The sequence below is a fragment of the Pseudorca crassidens genome, chromosome 10, assembly GCF_039906515.1.
Source record: "Pseudorca crassidens isolate mPseCra1 chromosome 10, mPseCra1.hap1, whole genome shotgun sequence".
NCBI lineage: Eukaryota > Metazoa > Chordata > Mammalia > Artiodactyla > Delphinidae > Pseudorca > Pseudorca crassidens.
Window position 1 is genome coordinate 60,688,177 of NC_090305.1, and position 20,485 is coordinate 60,708,661.

Here is a 20,485-nt window from a genome sequence, read left to right on the forward strand (position 1 = left end):
GCATGTATCTTTTTGAATTATAGTTTTGTCCATATATATGACCAGGAGTGGGATTTCTGGATATGGCAATCCCATATCCAGGGGATTTCTGGATATTTCTGGATAAGTCTCTATTTTTAGTTTTTTGAGGAATCTCCATGCCATTTTCCACATGGCTGCACCAATTTACATTCCCACCAACAGTGCAGGAAGGTTTAGGGAAACCTATTTTTTAAACTGCATCTCACTTAATCACTAATGAAGTTATGTTTCCAATTATTTACTAGTCATTTGTATTCTACTTTCTGTGAGTGGTCTTTTTCTTTTGAGATGTTTGTTCTTTCCTTGTTAATTTGTTAGAGATCTTTGAATCTAATTAGTGTAATCAGTCTTTTCGTTGTTAGCTATGTTGTAAATGTTTTCTTCCAGCCTGTCATTTGTCTCTTGACTTTGGTTACGGAGTTTTTTGCCAAGTGGAGAATTTTAATTTCCACGCAGTCAAATCTGTTTATCTTTCCCTTTAACTCTTCTGAGTTTCATGCCTTCTTAGAAAGGCTGTCACTATTTCAAGATTATTGAAATAATCTCCTATGTTTTTTTCTAGTATTTACACAGCATTTCTTTTACATTTACTCTAAATCTATATAAAATTTATATTTGAGAATTTGGTGAGGTTAGGGATCTAACTTAAGTTTTATTCTTCCCCCTCAAAAATAATCAGTTGTTCCAACACCATTAGTCAACAGTCTATTCTTTCTCAACTGATCTGAAAGTATACTCTTGCAATACACTAAATTTCCACATGTACTGAGGTCCATCTGTAAACTCTCTTCTGTTCTACTGATTTTTTCTTTCAGTTCTGGCATAAATATAACACTGTTTTAATTAAAGTTACGTTATTATTTTGCTATTTGGTAGGGCAAATTCTCATCTTTTTATTCTACTTTAATTCTCTTCTTTGCTATTTTTGTGCCTTTTTCTTTCACATGATAGTGTCAATCTATGAAGCATGCCACCCCCCTCCCATTGTCCTCAAAATCCCATTGGTGTTTTGACTGGGATTGTAATGACTTTATAGATTAATTAGTAGGATTTTGACTCATTTGCAATATTGAGTGCTCTCATTCAGGGATATGGTTTATCAATCCATTTGTTTTTTCAGAACTTCTAGTAAAATATGAAAGTTTTACTCAACAAACTCATTTTATAAGATACTTTACAATTTTTACTGCTATTGAGAATGAGTTATTTTTCTTGATTAGATTTTTTTCTAGATAGATTTCTAGATGCATATCAGAGTTTTTAAGTAAAAATAGTTTCAAATAATGATAATTTTACATTTTTGTTGCACCATGTGCATATGTATGTGTGCATGTTATATTATCTTCGATTATTTTTGTCATCTTACTACTTTGGTTGGGATCTCTGGAGGAAAGATGAATAATAGCAACAACAGCAAGCATCCTCATCTTATTCCTGACTGTAATTAGAGAACACCTCTGGAGTTTCACCACTGACTATTATTAGGGTTAAAGAAATAGTTTCTGATAAATGTCTTTCATTAACTCAAGTTAATTTCTTTTTATTCTTAGCTTACTGAAAGAATTTTTCAAAAATCAAAAGTAGGGATTGAATTTTATTTAATGTCTATAGAACATACAGTTTTTCTCATTTATTTTCTAATGCTGAATCATCTTTACATTTCGAGAATAAAACTATCTGGCTGAGGTATATTAGGAATGATAGGGTTTAATTTGCTAATATTTTATTTAGAATCTTTGCATATATATTGATATATGGTCTAAGGTCTTCCTTTTTTGTGTGCTCCATGGCTGCCTTACTATTAAAGTTAAGCAGGCCTCAGGAAATATATTTTTTTCATCTTTTTAATGCTCTGGAACAACTGACATAGGTTTGATAGCAAACCTTCTCAAAGGTTTGATAGCACTCTCCCATAAAGCCATCTGGGCCCTGTGCCTTTCTCTAGATCTTTTACGACCTTTCTAAGGTGCTTCCAACCTAGTGTGGGAGAGAGACAGTTGGGGGCCTATAATCAACTTTCATGCCTGGCATATTCAGCAGGCATGGGAATGCAGATGTGTCCTGGGCAAGATTCAGGCCTTTGGAAGAGGGAGTATGGCTTCAGATGATTCAGGTATTTCTCTTAAGATCACCAACACATTCGTCTTCCTTTGACTTCTTGAATTTTCTCCTCTTTTTCTCGGTTCTTCCCAAGGATACTCTTATCAAGTGATGCTGCCCCTCCTGGACTCAACCATTTTTCACTTTAACAGCCCTTGCTCTGCCTTCTGGCTAAAGTGTCCCTTCCCTCCCTCCCGCCTGATGGACCTACACTCAGCCAGAGGTGGGACTGAGACAGGTGTCACCCTGGAAAATGTTGAGAGAGGAATGTGGAGAAACACATTTCACTGCCAAAGCAGAGTTAGGGCTCCCATGTCAGGATGAGACTCATTCTACCTTTGTGACTCAACCTGCCCCTTTCAAGAAACAGAGCTACTACTGTCTCACTGCTAAGAGACTGAATACACAAACAGACAATGGCCAGACATCTATGACAACAGAACTCTGACCCACAACCTCTGCAGCCATCAGCTCAGGAAGTCAAACCACAATGTCTGTAGCAATCGGCCCAGAATGGTCAGGACGTGACCATAACTGCCAGCTTCACTATTTTTTGTCCCCGCTTTCAACTCAAGACCAACCAGAGAAAGTCAAATATGCTCCCCTAACCAAGCACATAGGATGTCCCTCTTCAAGTTAGCCAACCTGCAGCTCCCCCTGCCCACGGCCTCCAATCAGGGCACCCCTGAAGCCCTCCCTTTTTTCCACTAGAAAGTTTTCCCACTCCTCAGTCTGCCTTGGAGTCTCTGCTGAAAGCAAGTGATGGTACTAACTCCCTTGCTAGAGCAGGCTCTGAATAAATAGCCTCTATTTGGGTGATCTCATCTGGGTGGTCTTTATTTTCATACTGCTTGCATGTGAGGCTTAAACAAAGTTCGAGGGTAATCGAGGTGAAGGCAGCTGGCCAGCGACCTACAGAGAGGCCACTGAGCCACAGCTCAGAGCAGCTTCCCTTTACATTGAAATAGGTCTGGGTGGCTGCCTGGGAAAGGAGGGGAAATCTGCCCAGCGTGTGGGTGGGTGGGTTGGCTGGTGTGTGTGGGTGTGTGTGTGTGTGTGTGTGTGTGTGTGTGTGTGTGTGTGAAAAGTTTCTCTGGACACCAAGCCAGAATCTTTCTCTCCGTGAGCAAGGCCCCAAGTTTCCAGCAAACACTTTTGCATCCTGATGTGGACAGGTCTGTTCAGCACAGGAAGGGAGGGACACACGGCAGGCACTGTGTGGCCCCTCCCAGCCTTCCCAGCGCACATCCACCACCCATGGCACCGTGGGACAGGGTCCAGCTCTCCCTCTTAGCCCACCCAGTGGAGACACCACCTCGGGCACTCCCTTCAACACTGGCCCTTTTCCCTGGGGTCTCCAAGCCCAGCTCTGCCCAAGTCCACAGATCTCCAGGGTCAAACGCCAGCCCCCACCTCGGCTACTCTCAGATGAGAATGGCTCCAGTTTGGGGGTAGAGGCCTCTGAAAGTCTTTTTTTTCTTACGTATCCTCAAAATTTTTTTTAATATTTTTGATTTTCAGAGGCTTGGACTTGAATGCAGGAGTTTTGGGTTCAGATCTGGGCTTGGTCACAAATGCTTTCGAGCACTGGCTATAATAACCACAGACATTTACTGAGCGATGACTACATGCCAGGTACTGTGATTCTGTTTACATGGATCAAGGCATTTGACCTCACCACCATCCATGGGTAGGTGTGATGATTGCTATCCCTATTTCTCAGACGAGGCACAGAGGGGTTAAGTGACTTGCCCAAGGTCACCCAGCTGGTAGGTGCAAGGGCCGGAATTCAAGCCCAGGCAGGAACTGTGCTAGCAAGCCTTAAACCCAGGACCACCACTCAAAGGCGCTCCCACTGCCCTCCCCGCCACTCTGACAGCTCCTCTTCCTCTAATCCCCTTGGGTTCAGAGCTGATGGCAAGGCAGGGCCAGTTCCCTGGAGTAGGAGCAGCAAACCGTGACTTTGGCCGAGCACATTCACATGTGTTTGACTCCCTCCCCATCGCGCTTTGCTTTGTAAAATCTGCTCAGTCTGTGAACTGTGTCCCTTCTGCCAACTTGAAACTTCACGCACTTTTTACCCTTTTCAAAAAACACTCTCAGCCTCAGCGCGTGCCGGGGCTGCTTGCCCCGTGCCTCCCCAGCCATCACCTCCGGAATGAGAATGACGTGCCAACGGAAGCAAACAGCAGGGGCTGGTGAATCAGAATGTCCCCATCCACCTTAGAGAGGCTGCCCGGCCAGGAGCCACAATGCATCTGCAGTGTGGGAGCCGTGGGGGTCTGCTCAGCTGCAGGTGAATCAGCCTTAAGAAAGGCAGGCTGAGGGGCTCTGTCGAGGCCATCACGGGCCAAACCGCGGGCCCGACCCTGTTCCTCGGCACTTCACCCGCAAAGGGTTGGTCCAAGGAAAATGATGGCGTTTCCAAGCAGGAGAGGAGGAGGATTCACAACCCTCTAGATGCAATTCCAACAACCCCCAAAGCTCTGAAAATCAAAAGCTTTTTCATATGTTTGGTGCCAAAACTCACGTCCCACTCAGCGTGAATATGCATACAGTTCACTGTGGCCATCCCAGTGTGCTTGGTTATTGGCTGTAATCTCAGACCCTGTTGAGAATATTGCATAATACACGGTATAGGCACCAGATTACTTTCTGAAAATTTCAGAATTTGGAATCACATCTGCCCTCCAGGGTTTGGGTATGGATTCCGGACCCGTAACGTCTAATATATCACACATCCGGCATGGTGCTAACGGTTTACACAGATGATTTCTTGAATGCCTTACAACAATCCCAGCTGTATCATCCTCACCCTACAGATGAATAACTCTCAGCCAGTGACCAGGATATTCATCTAACGCACAGCTTTGCCTCAGGGACTCCCGATCAGCCTGGCACAGCTCATATAAACAAACTACGGCCCGAGCTCCCACCTCCCCAAGGCCCCCTTTTCTTCTCTCCGCAGGAGTCAGACCAGCATCACCATCTGCCTGTGAAGAAGAAAAGGCTAAAACTCTTTCTTTCTCCTTCTCTGAGGATGAATTTGATCGTGAGTTAATTTTCTAGCTCTGTTGCCATGGAAGCCGGATAAAGGTTCAATGTCGGGTGGACCTCTGACCTGGACTGGAAGGAGCCTGAATTACTAAACTATCTGGTAGGACACCGGAGCCGAGGCTTCCCTGAGTGCGAGAACTCCTATAACCAGGCAGGTTCCTCGCGGGACCCTAGGAACTTACTTGACCATGGGCTGTTTAGAAGATAATGGTTCCTATGGGGCTTCTAAGCCAAAGTGGCCCCCACAACTACCAATGCGGGTGCCATCTCCTTACCCTTGAGCAACCACTTGGGGAAGAGGGTAACAGAATGGCCCCTGGACTGGTGTGAGGACTCCTCCTGTGGAAGAAGTCACTCGATGCAGCCGTGCTGGCTTTCTGAGCATCTTGTGTTACGTCCTTCTAAATGAATCCGACGCCGGGCGTGTGTACCACAGTCTTATGTGTCTGAACGTGTAGTGAAGCCTAAGCAGACGCTGGCAGACACCGATCTTCCTCCCCGCAGCCCTCTCCCACCTACTTCCAGGCTTTCATCCCACACAGATGGAAATGGGATACTCATCCCTCATCGGGATGAAATCCAGCCAGCCTGCCTTGCCTCCCAGGCCTCGATGCCTTCCCCTTTGCCACATCCGCTCGGCTGACAACCCGGATGAAAGGGCATCTAGGTATCGACTACGAGCCCCCCTTCCCACTGTCCAATAAAAGACTTGGCCGAGATGTTTATAATCATTTAATCAATGTTCCAAACACACACTTCATGGGGCTACAGGTGAATTTCATGATGACGGAAGCTGATGTACCACCCACCCAAATGACCACAATTACTAGCAGTTTCCAGAAACCCGACACCAACCAGAAAGATGCCGTAGGAAACAGCATGATCACTTAGCCAAAGAGGTTCTCTGGGATTCTTACTCTCCTCTTCCTCCTCCCCTCAAGGACCTTCTCCAGGGCATGGGTGCTCAGGATGAGAGAAACGGGTGGGGAGGTACCATCACACCTGTGCAAAGAGGCGCGCTGAGAACCCCACACCTCCGAGGCAACAAGATGACCCGAGGCACAGGCCTGCTCAGTAAATAAATAATTCCCAGAAGCCACCCCTGGGAGCTGGCGGGCCCAGGGACACCAAGCCTGAGTCGCCCCCCTCCCGAGGCCTGGCCGGACCGCTCGCTACGTGTTGCACACCAGCACGTCTGCAAAGGGTCCCTGGAGGGTCTTGTTGAAGATGCAGCGGACCCACACCAGGTAGGTAGTGAAGGGCTTGATGTTCTCGGTGAAGGTGTGGTTCTGCAGGGCCAGGATGTAAGGCACGTAGGTGTTCTCCCCCTGCTCCTGGAGCCACACCTCGTACTTCACCTCCCTCACCTTCAGGTACTTGAGGTTCCACGGGATCTCCCAGGAGACGGTGAGGCGGGCCTCGGAGGCGCCCTGCACCGACGCCTGGCACCGCGCCTCCCGCACCTTGCCGGGGTACAAACTGACCGTCCACTTCTGCTTCCTCGGCCCCGGCCGGCCCTTCACCACGCGCCGTATGGTTTGGATGAGCGACGGGATGTCCACCTTGGTGTCCTGGTAGATTCGGAAGAGCCACTCAGGGTTCCGGCAACAGAGGTGCCGCGGGACCTCCCGGCTTTGCAGGATCCGGGCCTGCTCGGCCCGGTCTAGGTGGCTGATGCCCCCCTGGTCCCAGGGCCGCTCTGGGTGCGTGACCGTGTTCTCTGGCAACGTGTTCCGCCAGGCTACGTACTGGAGGTCCATGCCGGGCAGCGTGGCCAGTGTCTTATAAGGGGTGTAGTGGTCAGGGTTGACGGCGTAGGGAAAGAGCTCCACCACGGCTGCCCCACGGGGCAGGAAGAGGGCAGTGACCAGCTGGGCCCCGTGCATGCTGACCAGCATGGAGGCGTTGCTGACCAGCCGCACCACGTCTGCGAAGGCGTGGTTCTCCAGGGACACCGTCACGGTCTTCATCTGAAACTCCTGGGCCAGTGCCAGCAGCAGCTCCGCCTCATTCAGGATGAGTCTGTTGTGGGTACGGGTGAAGACCAGGAGGTACTCCTCGCCCAGGGGGCTGCCTGCGTGGCTCACGTTCAGCTTTTCCGTTAGGAACCTGGCAAACTGCCGGATCTCGTTGCCCGAGACGAGGATGTTGGCCTTCGGGCCCTGGGGCTGGACGAAGCCGTACTGGTACCAGGTGGTGATCTTGGAGAGGCCCACGAAGGCATGGGAGAAGCAGAGCAGCCGGCCCAGGGCCTTCAGCTGTGCCCGCAGGAGGGGCTGCTTGGGGCTGAGCAGCTTGTAGAGGTCAAAGTGGGCGCCCTCGCCCCAGCCCTCCATGAAGAAGAGCCGGGCCTCGCGGGCCAGGCCGGGGAACTGCCGCAGGGTGTAGAAGAGGGGCAGCAGGTCGTCGTGGAAGACGTGCATGAGGTTGTCGGGGTTGAAGCGGTTGGCGATGAGGGCCACGTCAGGCACGAACGCCGGCTTGGGCATGAAGCGCAGGGCGGCGGCCGGCAGCTCCACGAAGTTGAAGTACTGGGTGTTGTGGTCCTCCACGGTGGACAGGTCGAGCAGGGCCGGCTGGAAGCGCCGGGAGCCCAGGCTGGGCAGCATCACGGAGGCGTTGCCGTGGAAGAAGATGAACTCCTCGGCCTCGCTGGAGTAGCAGAGCCACTTGAAGCGGCAGAGGCGGTCGGTGTGCGTGCGGCCGGTGCACACCATGTGCGTGCCACCCTCCGTCAGGATCTGCAGGGCCTTCGCGTAGTCGATCCGCATGGCGGGGGCGGGCTCCGGGGCTCGGCTGCCGAGGGCCAGCTCCTCCTCCAGGGAGGCCGCGTGCTCGCGCAGCCTCACGTGCTTCCACAGCACGGCTGCCAGCACCGACACCAGGAGGGCGTTGAGCACCGCCGAGAGGTGCATCCTAGCGCCGCAGCGAGGCCCTAGTGAGACGACGGCCCCTGGAAAGCACCTCGGGCCTGGCGGGCTTTACCCATCCCTGCAGGCACCCGGAGGACCAGCAGAGGCCTGCGGGAGGAGAGAAGGAAAAGGAAAAGGTGTCTGCACTGTGTGTCTGGAGTCACCCCGAGCGCCCGCTCTGCGCCTGGCATTGCGCTGGGCTCTGCTACGGCACTGGATCCTTGCGTCGCTCTGCACATCTGAAGACACGGTAGGCTACACCGTTGTTCAAAAATATTCACTCCCCTCCCTCCCCTGCTGCTTCCGTGGGGGAATATACATCCCTGCACCTGGACTTCGGGCTTGGCCACATAACTTGCTTTGGCCAATGAGATGTTAGCAGACAGAACATATCAGAGGCTTGATAAGCGCTTGTGTGACTGTCTTTGCCCTCTTCATACTTAGGATGTTGCCATGAGAAGAATGTGTGCAGCCTAACTTCCTGGTCCCAGGAGAAGAGATCTGTGTGTGGAGCACGGCTGCTCCAGCCACGCTCAGTCTGGCTCAGCTGACCCCCAGATTTGTAATTGAGTCCAGCCAAGATCATCAGAACCACCGGTCAAACCCAGCCAAGACCAGGCAACACAGAGACACGTGAGCTGAATAAGTGCTTCTTGTTGTAGGTCACTGAAATTCTGGGGCTGTTTGTTATGAAGCGCTGCTGCAGCAAAAGATAACCAGCAAAGGTGTCTGTGACAAGAGGCTTCAGGGAAAATCCCCATTAAGGGCCCGACATTCCCGGTACTGCAAGGTAAGGACTTCACCTTACCATGGGCACATGTGGGACAGAAGGCTTGTGAGCGCAGTTCCCAGGCTGCACACCAGGACCCCGCATGCCCCTTCTCAGGACACGTGGCACACACGCATGGGGGAGACAGGGAACATCTGCTCTTGCTTAATGCTCCTGTTTGGAAACCATGCCTACTGGTTTTTAGATCTCCATGAAAAGATGGGTAGAAACTTGTCCCCTCAGTGCTCCACTAAGAGAACTGTGTCTGAATATCACCGCTGACAATGGTTTTGTATATTGAGGCAAAACCTCCAAAGGGTTAAACTTCCTGTCCCACATACACACACCTACGGGGAGGCCTGGCTGAGCTGTGGGCATTTGCTCCCATTTTTTCCGTACCACCAGGAAGGGTATCATACCTGCTCTGAGGCCCAGGACTGTTCAAACGATCGAAGAATCTCGCCCTCAGCCCTCACAGGAACAGCACGGGTAACACCTGACACCAGCCATGGGGTGAGAGAACAGGGCAGGGGCAGCTGCCTTCTTAGCTGGCTTTTCACTGCACCTTCAGTCAGCCCTGTTCATCTCTAGGGCAGGGTCTCTATAAGCCCAGAAACCCTGTAGCTGAGAAATCTGTTTAAGCATCAGTCAGCGTTTCTCAGGTTTTTCAAACCCATGCACCCACTAATAATACAGAGAAACTCTTTCATGCCTCAAACTGACCTGTAAAGTCCAGCATCCCCTTCCCCCAAGAATCTCTCACACACAAGACTCTCTTCTGTAATATCTGCTCCCCAAAACAACAGGATTTCATCAACTGTTACTTTCTGAAGTTCGTATTTTATATCTATATCTGTAATATGTAAAATAATATTGCTGCATATACTTTCCCAAATATGTGTCCCCATCTAGAAATTCTCCACCCAGCCTCACCAGCTAAGAACTACTTTGCTATAAGGTTGAACCATGTTAAATTGCTGAGAGTTGACAATTTCCGACCAGTGTCCTATGGTCCTGCCACGGGAACCAACTATCCTTACCACCACCGTGGTACAGACAGTACCAAGGCAGCTCGAGAGAGAAAACCTCGCGTACCCAAGTAGGGGAGAAGAGACAGATCTCCCTTACAGAAATCCAGTTGATAAATGCAGAAGCAATGATGGAAAAAGAAAATCACCATTTGGCAAACATCACAGCAATAACTGTTTCAGGCAAGATCTACTGAGGGATGTTAAAATTAGTGGGTGAAAGTATGATGAGAAACAGGAAATCTGCATAGTCTCCAAGTATCTCCCTATGAGATACATATTAATGACAAAGGTAAAAATAGACATTTTACAGCAGAGAAGCTTGGCAGGCATCCCCTGAACCAAATAATCAACATTAACATCACCAGTAATAATATACTGACATCGTGTACCCCTTGATAGGATGTGCTAAGAAGTTACATCATTTCTGGAGCCTTCTTGCCCAAACTACATAACTGCGATCTATATTTCTAAATGGGGAAAACTTGGTTCTAGTTCCAGTTCTAGCTCTGAATATGGTCTATAGATTAATTAATAAAGAAAACATTAAACCCAAATTGAAGGATATTCTACAAAATACCTGACCAGGACTCTTCCAGAGTTAAAGTCATAAAAGACAAGGGAAGACTGAGGAGGTCCCAGATTGGACGAGAGTAAGAAGACAAGACAACTAAATGCAACGTGGACTCCTGGGCCAGAAAAAGGACATTAGTAGGACAATGGCAGAATCTGAATAAGGTTCATGGTACGGTATCAAGCCTGTGTTAATTTCCTGGTTTTGATACTTATACTGTGGCCGTGTAAGATGTTAACATTAGGGGAAGCTGAGTGAAGCGTCTTTTGTAACTCTGATGTAAGTCTCAAATTATTTCAAACTAAAAAGTTATTAAAAAATTAGATAACTTAAGAAACAAGAGGACATAAGTATTTATAGGTAAAATAACATGTATGTGGTTCGTTCTAAAATACTCCAGCAAAAAACGCATGGAGAGAGATGGAATAAGACAGCAGGATATTGGTAGTTGAAGATGATGATGGGGTCTTTTTTTGATCCCTTTTGAGTTTGACATTTTGCATATGAAAAAGTTAAAAAGGAAACAAAGAATCAAATAGATCACTATTACAAAATGAAAGAATACTGGATAGTGGATGAGTAATAAATTAATGCTCAGAAAAAAATAATAAGATAAAATAAAGCTTTCCCTGGAGAGATGGGAGGCAGATGGGTGCGGCATGAGCCGACGCATGCTTTGCTCTGACCGTAGACAAGAACGGCTTCCAACAGCAGCTAAAGCTAAAACACACACCCAGGAAACATCAGAAAGCAAGACCCCCAGGAAATGAGGAGAGACCCACCTCCAACCTGAGCAGGCATCTGGGCCCCCAGGTACTCACCGCCTCTCTAGTCAGCATTCTGCTACCTGCCCCTCGCCCAGGTGTCCTTGTGGTGAAAGGCAGGCTTGGCAGCAGGTGGAGAGGTGGAGCAGGGGCCGCAGGCGGGCAGGAGGACCCGGGGGATGTGTGTGCAGCAGCCAATCCCAGTTGTCACTGGGCTTGCAGGCCTTGGGGCAAAGCTTACGGGAACCAGGGAACATGGGGGTATGGACCTCGCGGGGCCAACAGGCAACTAGGCAGAGACCAGCCTTAGGGCCTGGGGAATGGGAAGGACGGCTTCTAATCAGATGGTAAGTCCTCCACCCACCCCAGGCCCTGCCGGAATGGTGCTGACAGAAGGCAGGACAAATACAGACTCGCCCACGTGGACCTCTCATGGACGCTTCAGGCTTTCCAGTTACCCTTCCAAGAGGGAAAATGGAAGAAAAGGATTGCTGGGGATGGACAGAACATTTCCCTAGAAATAAAGCATGGTGGTTAAAGCATGGGGCCCTGAGGTCAGATTGCCTGGGTTTCTAACTTTACCACTTACGGGCCAAGCGGGCTGCGCCAACATCTGATGGGAATGGTCACGTAAATCCCCCAATCCCATCCTCCCCACATGAGATGGCCCAAGGCGTGTCCTACACTGGCTCCCAGAGCTCCTAACGGATTAAGTGGATTACACAGTTGCCCGCAGTGGGAACTGGCCTTCTCCCCCACCCTGTCTCATTTCCCCACTGCCCTGTTCATGTGTATTGTGATCAAGTGCAAGCAATCCACTTGCACTTGAATCCTTGTCTCCGAATCTGCTTCTGGGGGAATGTTAATTAACGCAGATATTATTGTATTTTGCCCCTGTGGAGACAGATGGAAAGCTGCCCTTGTACTCTCCCCTGCTGTGAAATAGCCAAAGTGTGGTAGTGAGAAAGCCAACAAGAACTCAGGCAGTCACTGCTTATTATAAAGTCCTCCCAGCCTGTTCCCCATGGTCCCGCCTCTGTGTCTGTCCACACCCCCCCCACCCCCAATTGCACCGCAGCAGCCTGCAGATGCCAGAAGAAGGATCAGGCAAAATCCTCAGAAATGTTTTCAAAAGACAACAGATGGAGACAAAGAGTACATTAATCACACCCTGGCTCTAAAGAAGCCAAGATTCTCCTAAATCCTGTCTGCTGGCTGAGGAGATACAACTTCTCTGGACCAGGTACCAGGCTGCTGGAAGAGGAGGGCAGTGTCCCTGCTGCCTTCCCCAGTGGAGTCTCATTACAGAGGCAGATTAAGGGCACCACTGGCCAGGGGCAAGGAGGCAAATGAAAGGGGCCAACTCAATGGCCTGGGAGACACCTTCTCTGCTTGTGGTGCCGAGGGCTGACTACAGAACTGTGTTCTTTGGACATAAACTTGTTACATGGAAAAGACAGTCCCTCTTGGACTTCTAAGGTGCGGCATCAATAGCTTGGATGGCGTTGTCTTCAGCACACCTACTCCCTGGCCTGGGGGTCCCAGGAGGGGAGGAGCCTGTCACTTATTATGGGCAGACCACTCTTGTCTCAAGTTACCTGTCAAGCCACTCTGTCCCAAAGCCTGGTCTGGAGCAGTGGACCCTCTCCCAGGAGAGGTAAGCGGCAGGGAGACCAGGGGAGGACGGCCATGCTAAGACAGAACAAGGCCTCAAGGCTTACAAAGGGCACATGCCCAGAGCACCTGTCTTCCAGCAAGGAGGCAAGCTCTGAACAGATCCCCAACCCCTCCTGAGGCCTGGTTCTGTGGCACATGGTGGAAAGCTGTGCCCTTGAGTCGTCCATGACGTAGGTCCTGAGATTCCCTCCTTCAGTCTCTTGACAACAGGCTCTGTTAGAGGTGGGCAGGCAGGGCACTGACCTTACGTAACTCCCACTACGGCACAGCCAGCAGCCAAGCAGGATGGACGCCAGCCACGGCGCTCCTCCCCCCAGGGGACAGCACTGGCAGGGTGCGGGGCAGGGCAGCCTGAACTTCCTGTTGACTCACCCAAAGGAAGATATGTCCATATCTCCATCCATTTCTATCTATATCTGTTCATGAACCTGAGTCCAAAGACTTAGGAGAACATGCAGAAAACGGGAGTGAGGCTCTGCATCAGCCTAAGTTAGAGCAGGGTATGAGCAAGAGATACAAACACTAAAAAAAAAAAGAAAGACACCCCTGTCCTCAAGGTTCTCCCTGTGGCAGAGCAGACAAGAGGCTGCTGTGAACACCTGACGTGGTGCAGCTGTCACAGACGCAGGGAACACATTCTCGGGAGCGCTAACGCAGGAAGCATCTTCACTGCTGGGGGTGAGGCCGGGCCCCCCGCTAGACGCACTCCTCCTGCCCCACATATGTCAGAGAGGCCCTCAGTACAGGCGACAAGCTTTCCTTGTCCAGTGAGACCAGCCCGACCCCCCTTCTGATCACTTCCTGGGTCATCCTGATGAGACACTCATTTGGCCTTTGCTTAAAAATCTGTTTCCCACTGGTCTCACCCAAAAGGCTCCCTAGAGGAAGAGCATCGTCAGGTGGATGAGAGAAGAGTCTGCTTAGGAAGCTGGGAACCCTGGCAGCTCTCCCACACCACGGAAGTGCATTCAGTCTGGGCGAGTGCAGGTGTCAGGACACACACAAGACGGCAGAGGAGATTTCAAGCCTCCTTCCTAATGCTGGTGGTCAAGAATTCTTCCCAGGCTCTTGTTCACGCTCACCTTCCTTCAGACCACATGTGAGCTGGCTTTATGATCTTGGCACGTCCGTCCCTCTACCACCTTAAGTCTCAATGGCCTCATCTGTACAATGGGCAGAATAACCTCCTCGGGGTGTTGTAAGAATAAGTGAGCTAAAGCATGTAGAGTATCTAAACGGGCCTCAAAGCACATCAGCTGTCATAATTATATTTCCATTAGGGCTCCTAAAATTAACAGTGAACGAAAACAGGTACCAAACGGTATAGCCTCAGACCAGTTCCCAAAAGGGCTGAACCCTCGACTGCTCTGGGGAGCACCCTCACATCTCCCAGCTTTGCTCCCTCTTCCTAATGACGTGTTTCCTTTCTCTGTGAAGATGGCCCCATAAATTTAGAAGACGCTTCTGCCTGGTCTGAGCAGCCAGTTTTCAGTACAAAATTAACATGCAGAACCCCTGCCACCCTCAACATTTTATGCTGGCAGGGTACTTAAAAACTATTTATGCATTTCCTCATTTAATCGGAAAACCAACATCTAAGCAGCTAGCAAAGCACCAGTGACATTTTCCCCATCGCACAGATCAGGACACAGAGGTGAGAAGCTAAGTAACGTGTCCCAAGGCCCTCGGCTTGCACAGAACGGCGTCAGGATTTGAACACAGAGCGCGTAAGCACTGTCTACGCTAACAGCCCAGGCACCCCTGGGACCTCATCTTCTCTGCATTCAGGGCAAAGAGGTCCCGGGGACTCAAATGTCACCACGTTTGTCATTGTCTGCTTCCTCTACCTCGGGCTCCACATTTAGGACCCAATGGATATGGGGCACAAAGAGCTTACTGGCTTAGCCAGGGCAAAGAATGATAGAGCAGGAATGTTTTTCAATGGTATATTTTTAGTGTTAAAATATTTTCATCAGAAATGTGCTCTACTTAAGTTTGGGAGATATAAGATGTTTATTTAGCTATTGTTTTTTTAATTTTGCTGACAAGTCAATAAATAGAAGAATGGGTTCAAGCTAAAAACAAACAAAAAAAAAAAACAAGAATATTTTTCAAAAGAAAGGGGAAAAACGAAATAAGGGATTAAAAACATGCTTAAAACAGCCCTCTAGAAACTGAGGCAGATAGAGGATACTGCCAATTCACCCCCCAAAACCTGCTTTACTCAGCTCCTAGACCAGATACCTACTATCAGATTCCCACAGATGGGAAACCCTCCTTTCCAGGATCCCATGTATTCCAGGAAGCACTGGAGGAAGGTGCTGATGATGTTGCCACACCTGCAGACACAGTAAGAGCCGGGAAGCAGGAGGAGCCACCAGTGTGGAGGCTCCCATCCAAGGCTGCTCAACCAGCACTGGGTGCAGGCTCCCCTCCTGGGGCGCCCTGCCCGGCTCCAGACACAGGCACAGAAAAGGCATCTGATAAGGAGTAAAAGCCCCAGGAATTCCAGGCCTAGAGCGGGGGGTACAGACTCACATGCTTGCTAAGGCCAAGAGCCAATGGGGAAAGTGAAGCCAGGAGCGAGCAGTGTGACCCGGAGACCAAACGCCAAGGTTAAAGTTCAAGCTGATGAGGGCCTGGCAGGAAAGTGGCCCGGTGGTACCTACTAGTATTAGTCTGCTCCGGCTGCCATAACCAGGTACTACAGACTGGGTGACGTAAGCAAGAGAAATTTATTTTCTCACAGTAGTGGAGGCTAGAAGTCCCAGATCAAGGTGTCGACAGGTTTGGTTTCTCCTGAGGCCTCTCTCCGTGGCTTGCAGAAGGCCACCTGCTCACTGTGTGCTCACATGACCTCTTTGTGTGTGCTGGAGGGAAAGAGATCTCTAGTCTCTCTGCTTCTTGTTATTAGGACACCAGTCCTATTGGACTAGGGCCCCACCCTTATGACCTCACTTAACTTTAATTACCTCCTTAAAGGTCCTCTCTCTAAATATAGTCACATTGGGGTTTAGGACTTCATGAATTCGCAAGGACACAGTTCAGTCTGTAACACTACCCTTCTGGTTTTTCCAGAGAAGCCAGAAATCCATTTAAAATGTGAAATGTCCTAATCTGTAATTTCTGGTAACTATTCAACTTGAGTGAAGATGACAGGCAGGCCCAAGGGCTGGGGCTGCGGGCCTTATTGTTGCTGGTACAACGGGACCAAGGATGTAAGCTCTGGTCTAAAGTGAAGCCCTCTCCTGCTGGTCTCGCCAGCTGCACTGGGTTCCCAACTACCAGGACCAGCCGCTGTTCACCGGCCACTCCCCCAGGAGCAGGGCTGTGGGGATGGGGGGAGCTGGGACTGCCAGCACCTGCCAGACCCAGGCCCAGAAGACCAGCAGTGCCCACGGCAAGATGTGGGGTGGCAACAGCGCCTGCAGAAGGTTTCATATTAATAGTATAACAATCTTACTTTTAAGGGTTGTTCATACTCCCGACTGAAAATCATAGAATTCTTATTTTGTCATTTATTGAAAAAAAATGCTTTTATCCCAAATGCAGCCTGAATTACTAGTGCTGAATTATGGAAGTTTTCTGTCCTGCACTGATGTGTCTCACACGTTGTGAGTTAGGAAAAGCAAACAAGTTCTAATAACTCAAACACCCTCATAATGATCTCTCCCCCTGCGCCCTCCCCTTCCTATTTATTGTTACCAGAAGCAGTGTGTAGAACTGGTACTCCTAACGTCCTGCTTCTATGGGCTCCAAAGTTAGATCTCCATCCAATGCTATTGACAAACCTGAAGAAACACTGACGAGACATCAGGTTTTCTGCCAAAAGCATTACCCTCCGGCAAAATGTCGGCAGCCTCTGAGTACTCCTTGTCAAACCTAACATTTAATTGACCGGGCATATTTAACATTCAGTTAAGAGTTCCCATGCTCCGACTAAAAAGTTAGTTTAACATGGATAATAACTCCTTGCTTTAGTACAACAGGCGAACCAAGGCAAAGCTGCGGACATTAATCATGGGTCAAGCTAAGATAGTGACTCTACTTCCTTATCAATTAAAGGGGATGGAACTCCTTGGGGGCGGGCGGGGCGGGCAGAGGAGCAAGCGAGTTCCAGTCTGGGTGACTCTGGTATGATACGCGGTGGCAGGCTTTGCTGAGGACAGCCTGGGCTCCACGGCGCTCAGCACAGGCGGGACAGCTGAAGAGACGGAAGTGAGCCCAGCCTACCACCGACGCGGAAACCCTCGCTCGCACAGCCTGCTGTGTCACCACCTGGCTTTTGCTTGGCACCCATGGGTCACTTGCAAGTTAGAGCTGTCCGTGTTGGCCCTTTCTGGCAAAACAGATAAGCACTACTACACACCAATGTGGTCACAAACAGGGATGCAACAGAGAACAGAATCGTGTGAGTCTCTGCTGTGATGCTCACCCAGGTGACACAGAACACGCCTGCATCAGGTTTTCTACTGAAACTGCAAATTCAAATAAAAACAATTCTTACAGGAAATGCACAGTCCCCAGTGTGTACACAGATCCATTTGGGCCCTCAGGTCCAACGTAAGAAGACTGAATTCATCAAGAGGGCCAGAAGGCCACTCACTACAAGAGGCACAAAACATTCACCAAGAACGAAGAAGTGTGCCTGACAGGAAATGGTGCTGGTGGGGCCTGAGGCCACCCACGGAAGCTGCCTGAAGGGTGAGGGAGTTCTGAGCAAGGTGTTGGAGGTGTTTTGGTGGTCTGGGGGCTAAGATGAGTATCCCTGTTAGGTGTCCACACATCCCTGCTGACAGTGACTGCTACAAACCTCCAGCCACAGCAGACATCACTGTGCCCAGTTCTCACATCTGCCCACCAAGAAAGTCATGAGGCCACCAAGGCAGAGACTCCTCTCCCATCCCAGGGCAGTGACAGCCAGGCCCGAAGTCATGCACAGCTGAAAGGGCACTGTCTTTATAAGACAGTGGGGCGCTCAGGCTGCGGGGCAACTGTGGCCAGTGCCAGGAGAAGGCAGGGCGTGAAGCTGCCAGGAGACCCGTGTTTCACCCAGTCGAGCCCCCTGGGCTCAGGTGACCACTGGCGAAGCCCTCTGCAGGGGAAAGCCGTGCGGTGTCCAGGTCACAGCAGTCCCTGCCAAAAACCCAGGGAGCCTGGAGCCCAGCATTAGTGAGTGGAGGGAGGTGACAGGCCTCGGCTTGGGTTTTCCTTTGGCCTCATCACCAAGGTGTCACCCTCAACTCCTCCCTTTCATCACCACCATCACCACCACCACCTCCACCACCTCCTTCATCATCATATCAGAGCCAACATCCACTGGCCAGTCACTAGGTGCCAGGTTCTCCAATCTACATGATGATGGTCATGTTATAGATGGTAGAACCAAAGGGCAAAGAGGTTAGAAACCTGCCCAAGGTCACCCAGGAAGCAGCACTGAGACTCTAAAGCAGTCAGGGTGGCTACAGGGTCTGTCATCTCTGTTATCTGTTTTCCTTTTATCTGGAAATAATCCCAGACTTACAAAAAGTTGTAGGTATAATACAAAGAGCTCTCCTACATCCTTACCCAGATCCAACAACTGCTAATTTGACACATTCGTTTTTACCATTCTTTCTCTTTTTCTGAACTGTTTAAAAATAAGCCGGAGGGACTTCCCTGGTGGCGCAGTGGTTGAGAATCCGCCTGCCAATGCAGGGGACACGGGTTCGTGACCCGGTCCGAGAAGATCCCACATGCCGCGGAGCAACTAAGCCCGTCCGTCACAACTACTGAGCCTGTGCTCTAGAGCCTGTGCTCTAGAGCCCGTGAGCCACAACTACTGAAGCCTGCGCGCCTAGAGCCCGTGCTCCCAGCAAGAGGAGCCACCGCAATGAGAAGCCCACACACCGCAACGAAGAGTAGCCCCCGCTCGCCACAACTAGAGAAAAACCCGCGCGCAGCAACAAAGACCCAACGCAGCCAAAAAATTTAAAACATGAGCTGAAGATGTCTTGCCCCTTTAACCCCTCACACTTCAGCATCTATTTCCTAAGAATGAGAACATTCTCTCATATCACGCAAAATCAGGAAATTAATATTGATATGGTGCTGTTATGAATCCCTGGTCTCTATCCTGTGGTGCAGAATCCAAACCGGGGTGAAGCCCGGCGGCCAGGTGGCATCTCTCTCTAGCCTCCCCTATTTTGGGCAGCTTCTGAGTCTTTCCTTCCCTTTTATGACCTTGACAATTTTTAATAGAGTCAGATATTTTCTAGTATGTCCCTCAGTTTGGGCTTGTCTGGTGTTTCCTCATGATTAGACTGAGGATACAACCTCTGTCAGGAATCAGAGTCTACGTGCTTAATTGTTAATATGAGACTATTCCATGTGAGTCCTTCTGAGAAGCGTCCAGTGGGGCAGCCAGGATCAGGGAGGATCCAGAAACCCCATCCTGTGTAGGATGCTCAAAGGAGTAGGGCCCCTTCCTTGCAGAAGAGAAGCCCCTGGACCCTGGGCATTCTTCAAACACCTGAGGGGCTGTGCAGCAAGGGTGAGGCTGCCCCAGAGCGGGGGCCGCACCCCTCTCTAACAGAGTGGACACATGTGCACGACGGTGACATGTGCAACCCAGGCCCCAGGCTGAAGGGCGGACTTCAGGTACCTGTAATTCCCAGCAGCTGGCTGCCACTCTGCACCTAGCACGTTGGTGTGGGCCGCTCCAGGGCACTAAAGTGAGGCCTGCAGGGGCAGTCACAGGGAGGGGACTCCAGCGTGGGAGGCAGGAAGAGGCTTCTCTAAGCATTGAGGGATTGGCTACTTTGTACCCTCCCCTGCTGGGCAGTGGTCCAGTAAACCGAGGTCAACCTGTGAGGCTGGCGGGGGCTGGACATGGGGTCCCCCAAAGCAGTATCAGCATCACCTGGGATATGAGAAATGCAGAATCTGGGGCCCCCTCCAGACCTGCGGAACCAGAATCTCTGAAGGGTGATTCAGGAACCTGTGTTTTTTAAAAAAAGCTTCCAGGTGATCCTAGTGTGCGCTCAATTTGAAGAAGAACTCCTCTGAGGTTTTTCTAACGCTCCACAATTCTGCAATTCCCTGCTTCTAAATACGCAGCAGGGCATTTCTGTCCAACCCAGAGTAAACAACCAAGGACAACCCTCCCCTTCAATAAAGGCTAGTAAATCCTGTTCCCAGCCTCTGCTAAGACAGTGCATAAGCCTACGCTCTGGGGCACACTAAGAAGGCTGCCATACTCTAAGCCCCTTTTGAGAAAAGGTTCCCCAACAGACACCTTCCCGCACAAGCTGCATCACTTATAATGCTGAAGTGGCAAAAAACCAGCCCAGGTCTCTAGGCCACAGCTAAACGGATGCGAGTGGAGCCTGGGTGTAAAGCAGCCACTGGTGGGAGACCCTGAAGAGGTCAGATCCAGCGGTGGCGCTTGTATCAGATGTGCACACCCGCAGGCCCGCAGACAGAAGGCAGGTCTCCTGAGAAATGAACTCCTGAGCAGAGAAAGGCTGGACTGCTTCTCTGGCTCCTCACAGTGGCCACTGTACATCCCTCTTGGAAGCTCTGGGACCCAGCATAACGGTGGC

The 20,485-nt window shown here is 50.2% G+C and overlaps 1 protein-coding gene across 8 annotated transcripts in view; it reads right to left on the reverse strand.

Moving 5' to 3' along the window:
* POMGNT2 (protein O-linked mannose N-acetylglucosaminyltransferase 2 (beta 1,4-)) overlaps window positions 1-20,485 on the reverse strand; it is a 51,823-nt gene that overhangs the window by 26,430 nt on the left and 4,908 nt on the right. Inside the window, exon 2 of one of the 8 annotated variants that reach the window (XM_067753887.1) lies at window positions 5,898-8,198. The exons of the other annotated variants lie outside the window; for them this stretch is intronic. Coding sequence (XP_067609988.1) covers window positions 6,351-8,093 — 1,743 coding nt within the window. The 5' untranslated portion in view covers window positions 8,094-8,198 and the 3' untranslated portion in view covers window positions 5,898-6,350. Of the gene's footprint in view, window positions 1-5,897; window positions 8,199-20,485 lie in introns of those variants that run through there. 8 annotated transcript variants of the gene reach the window in all.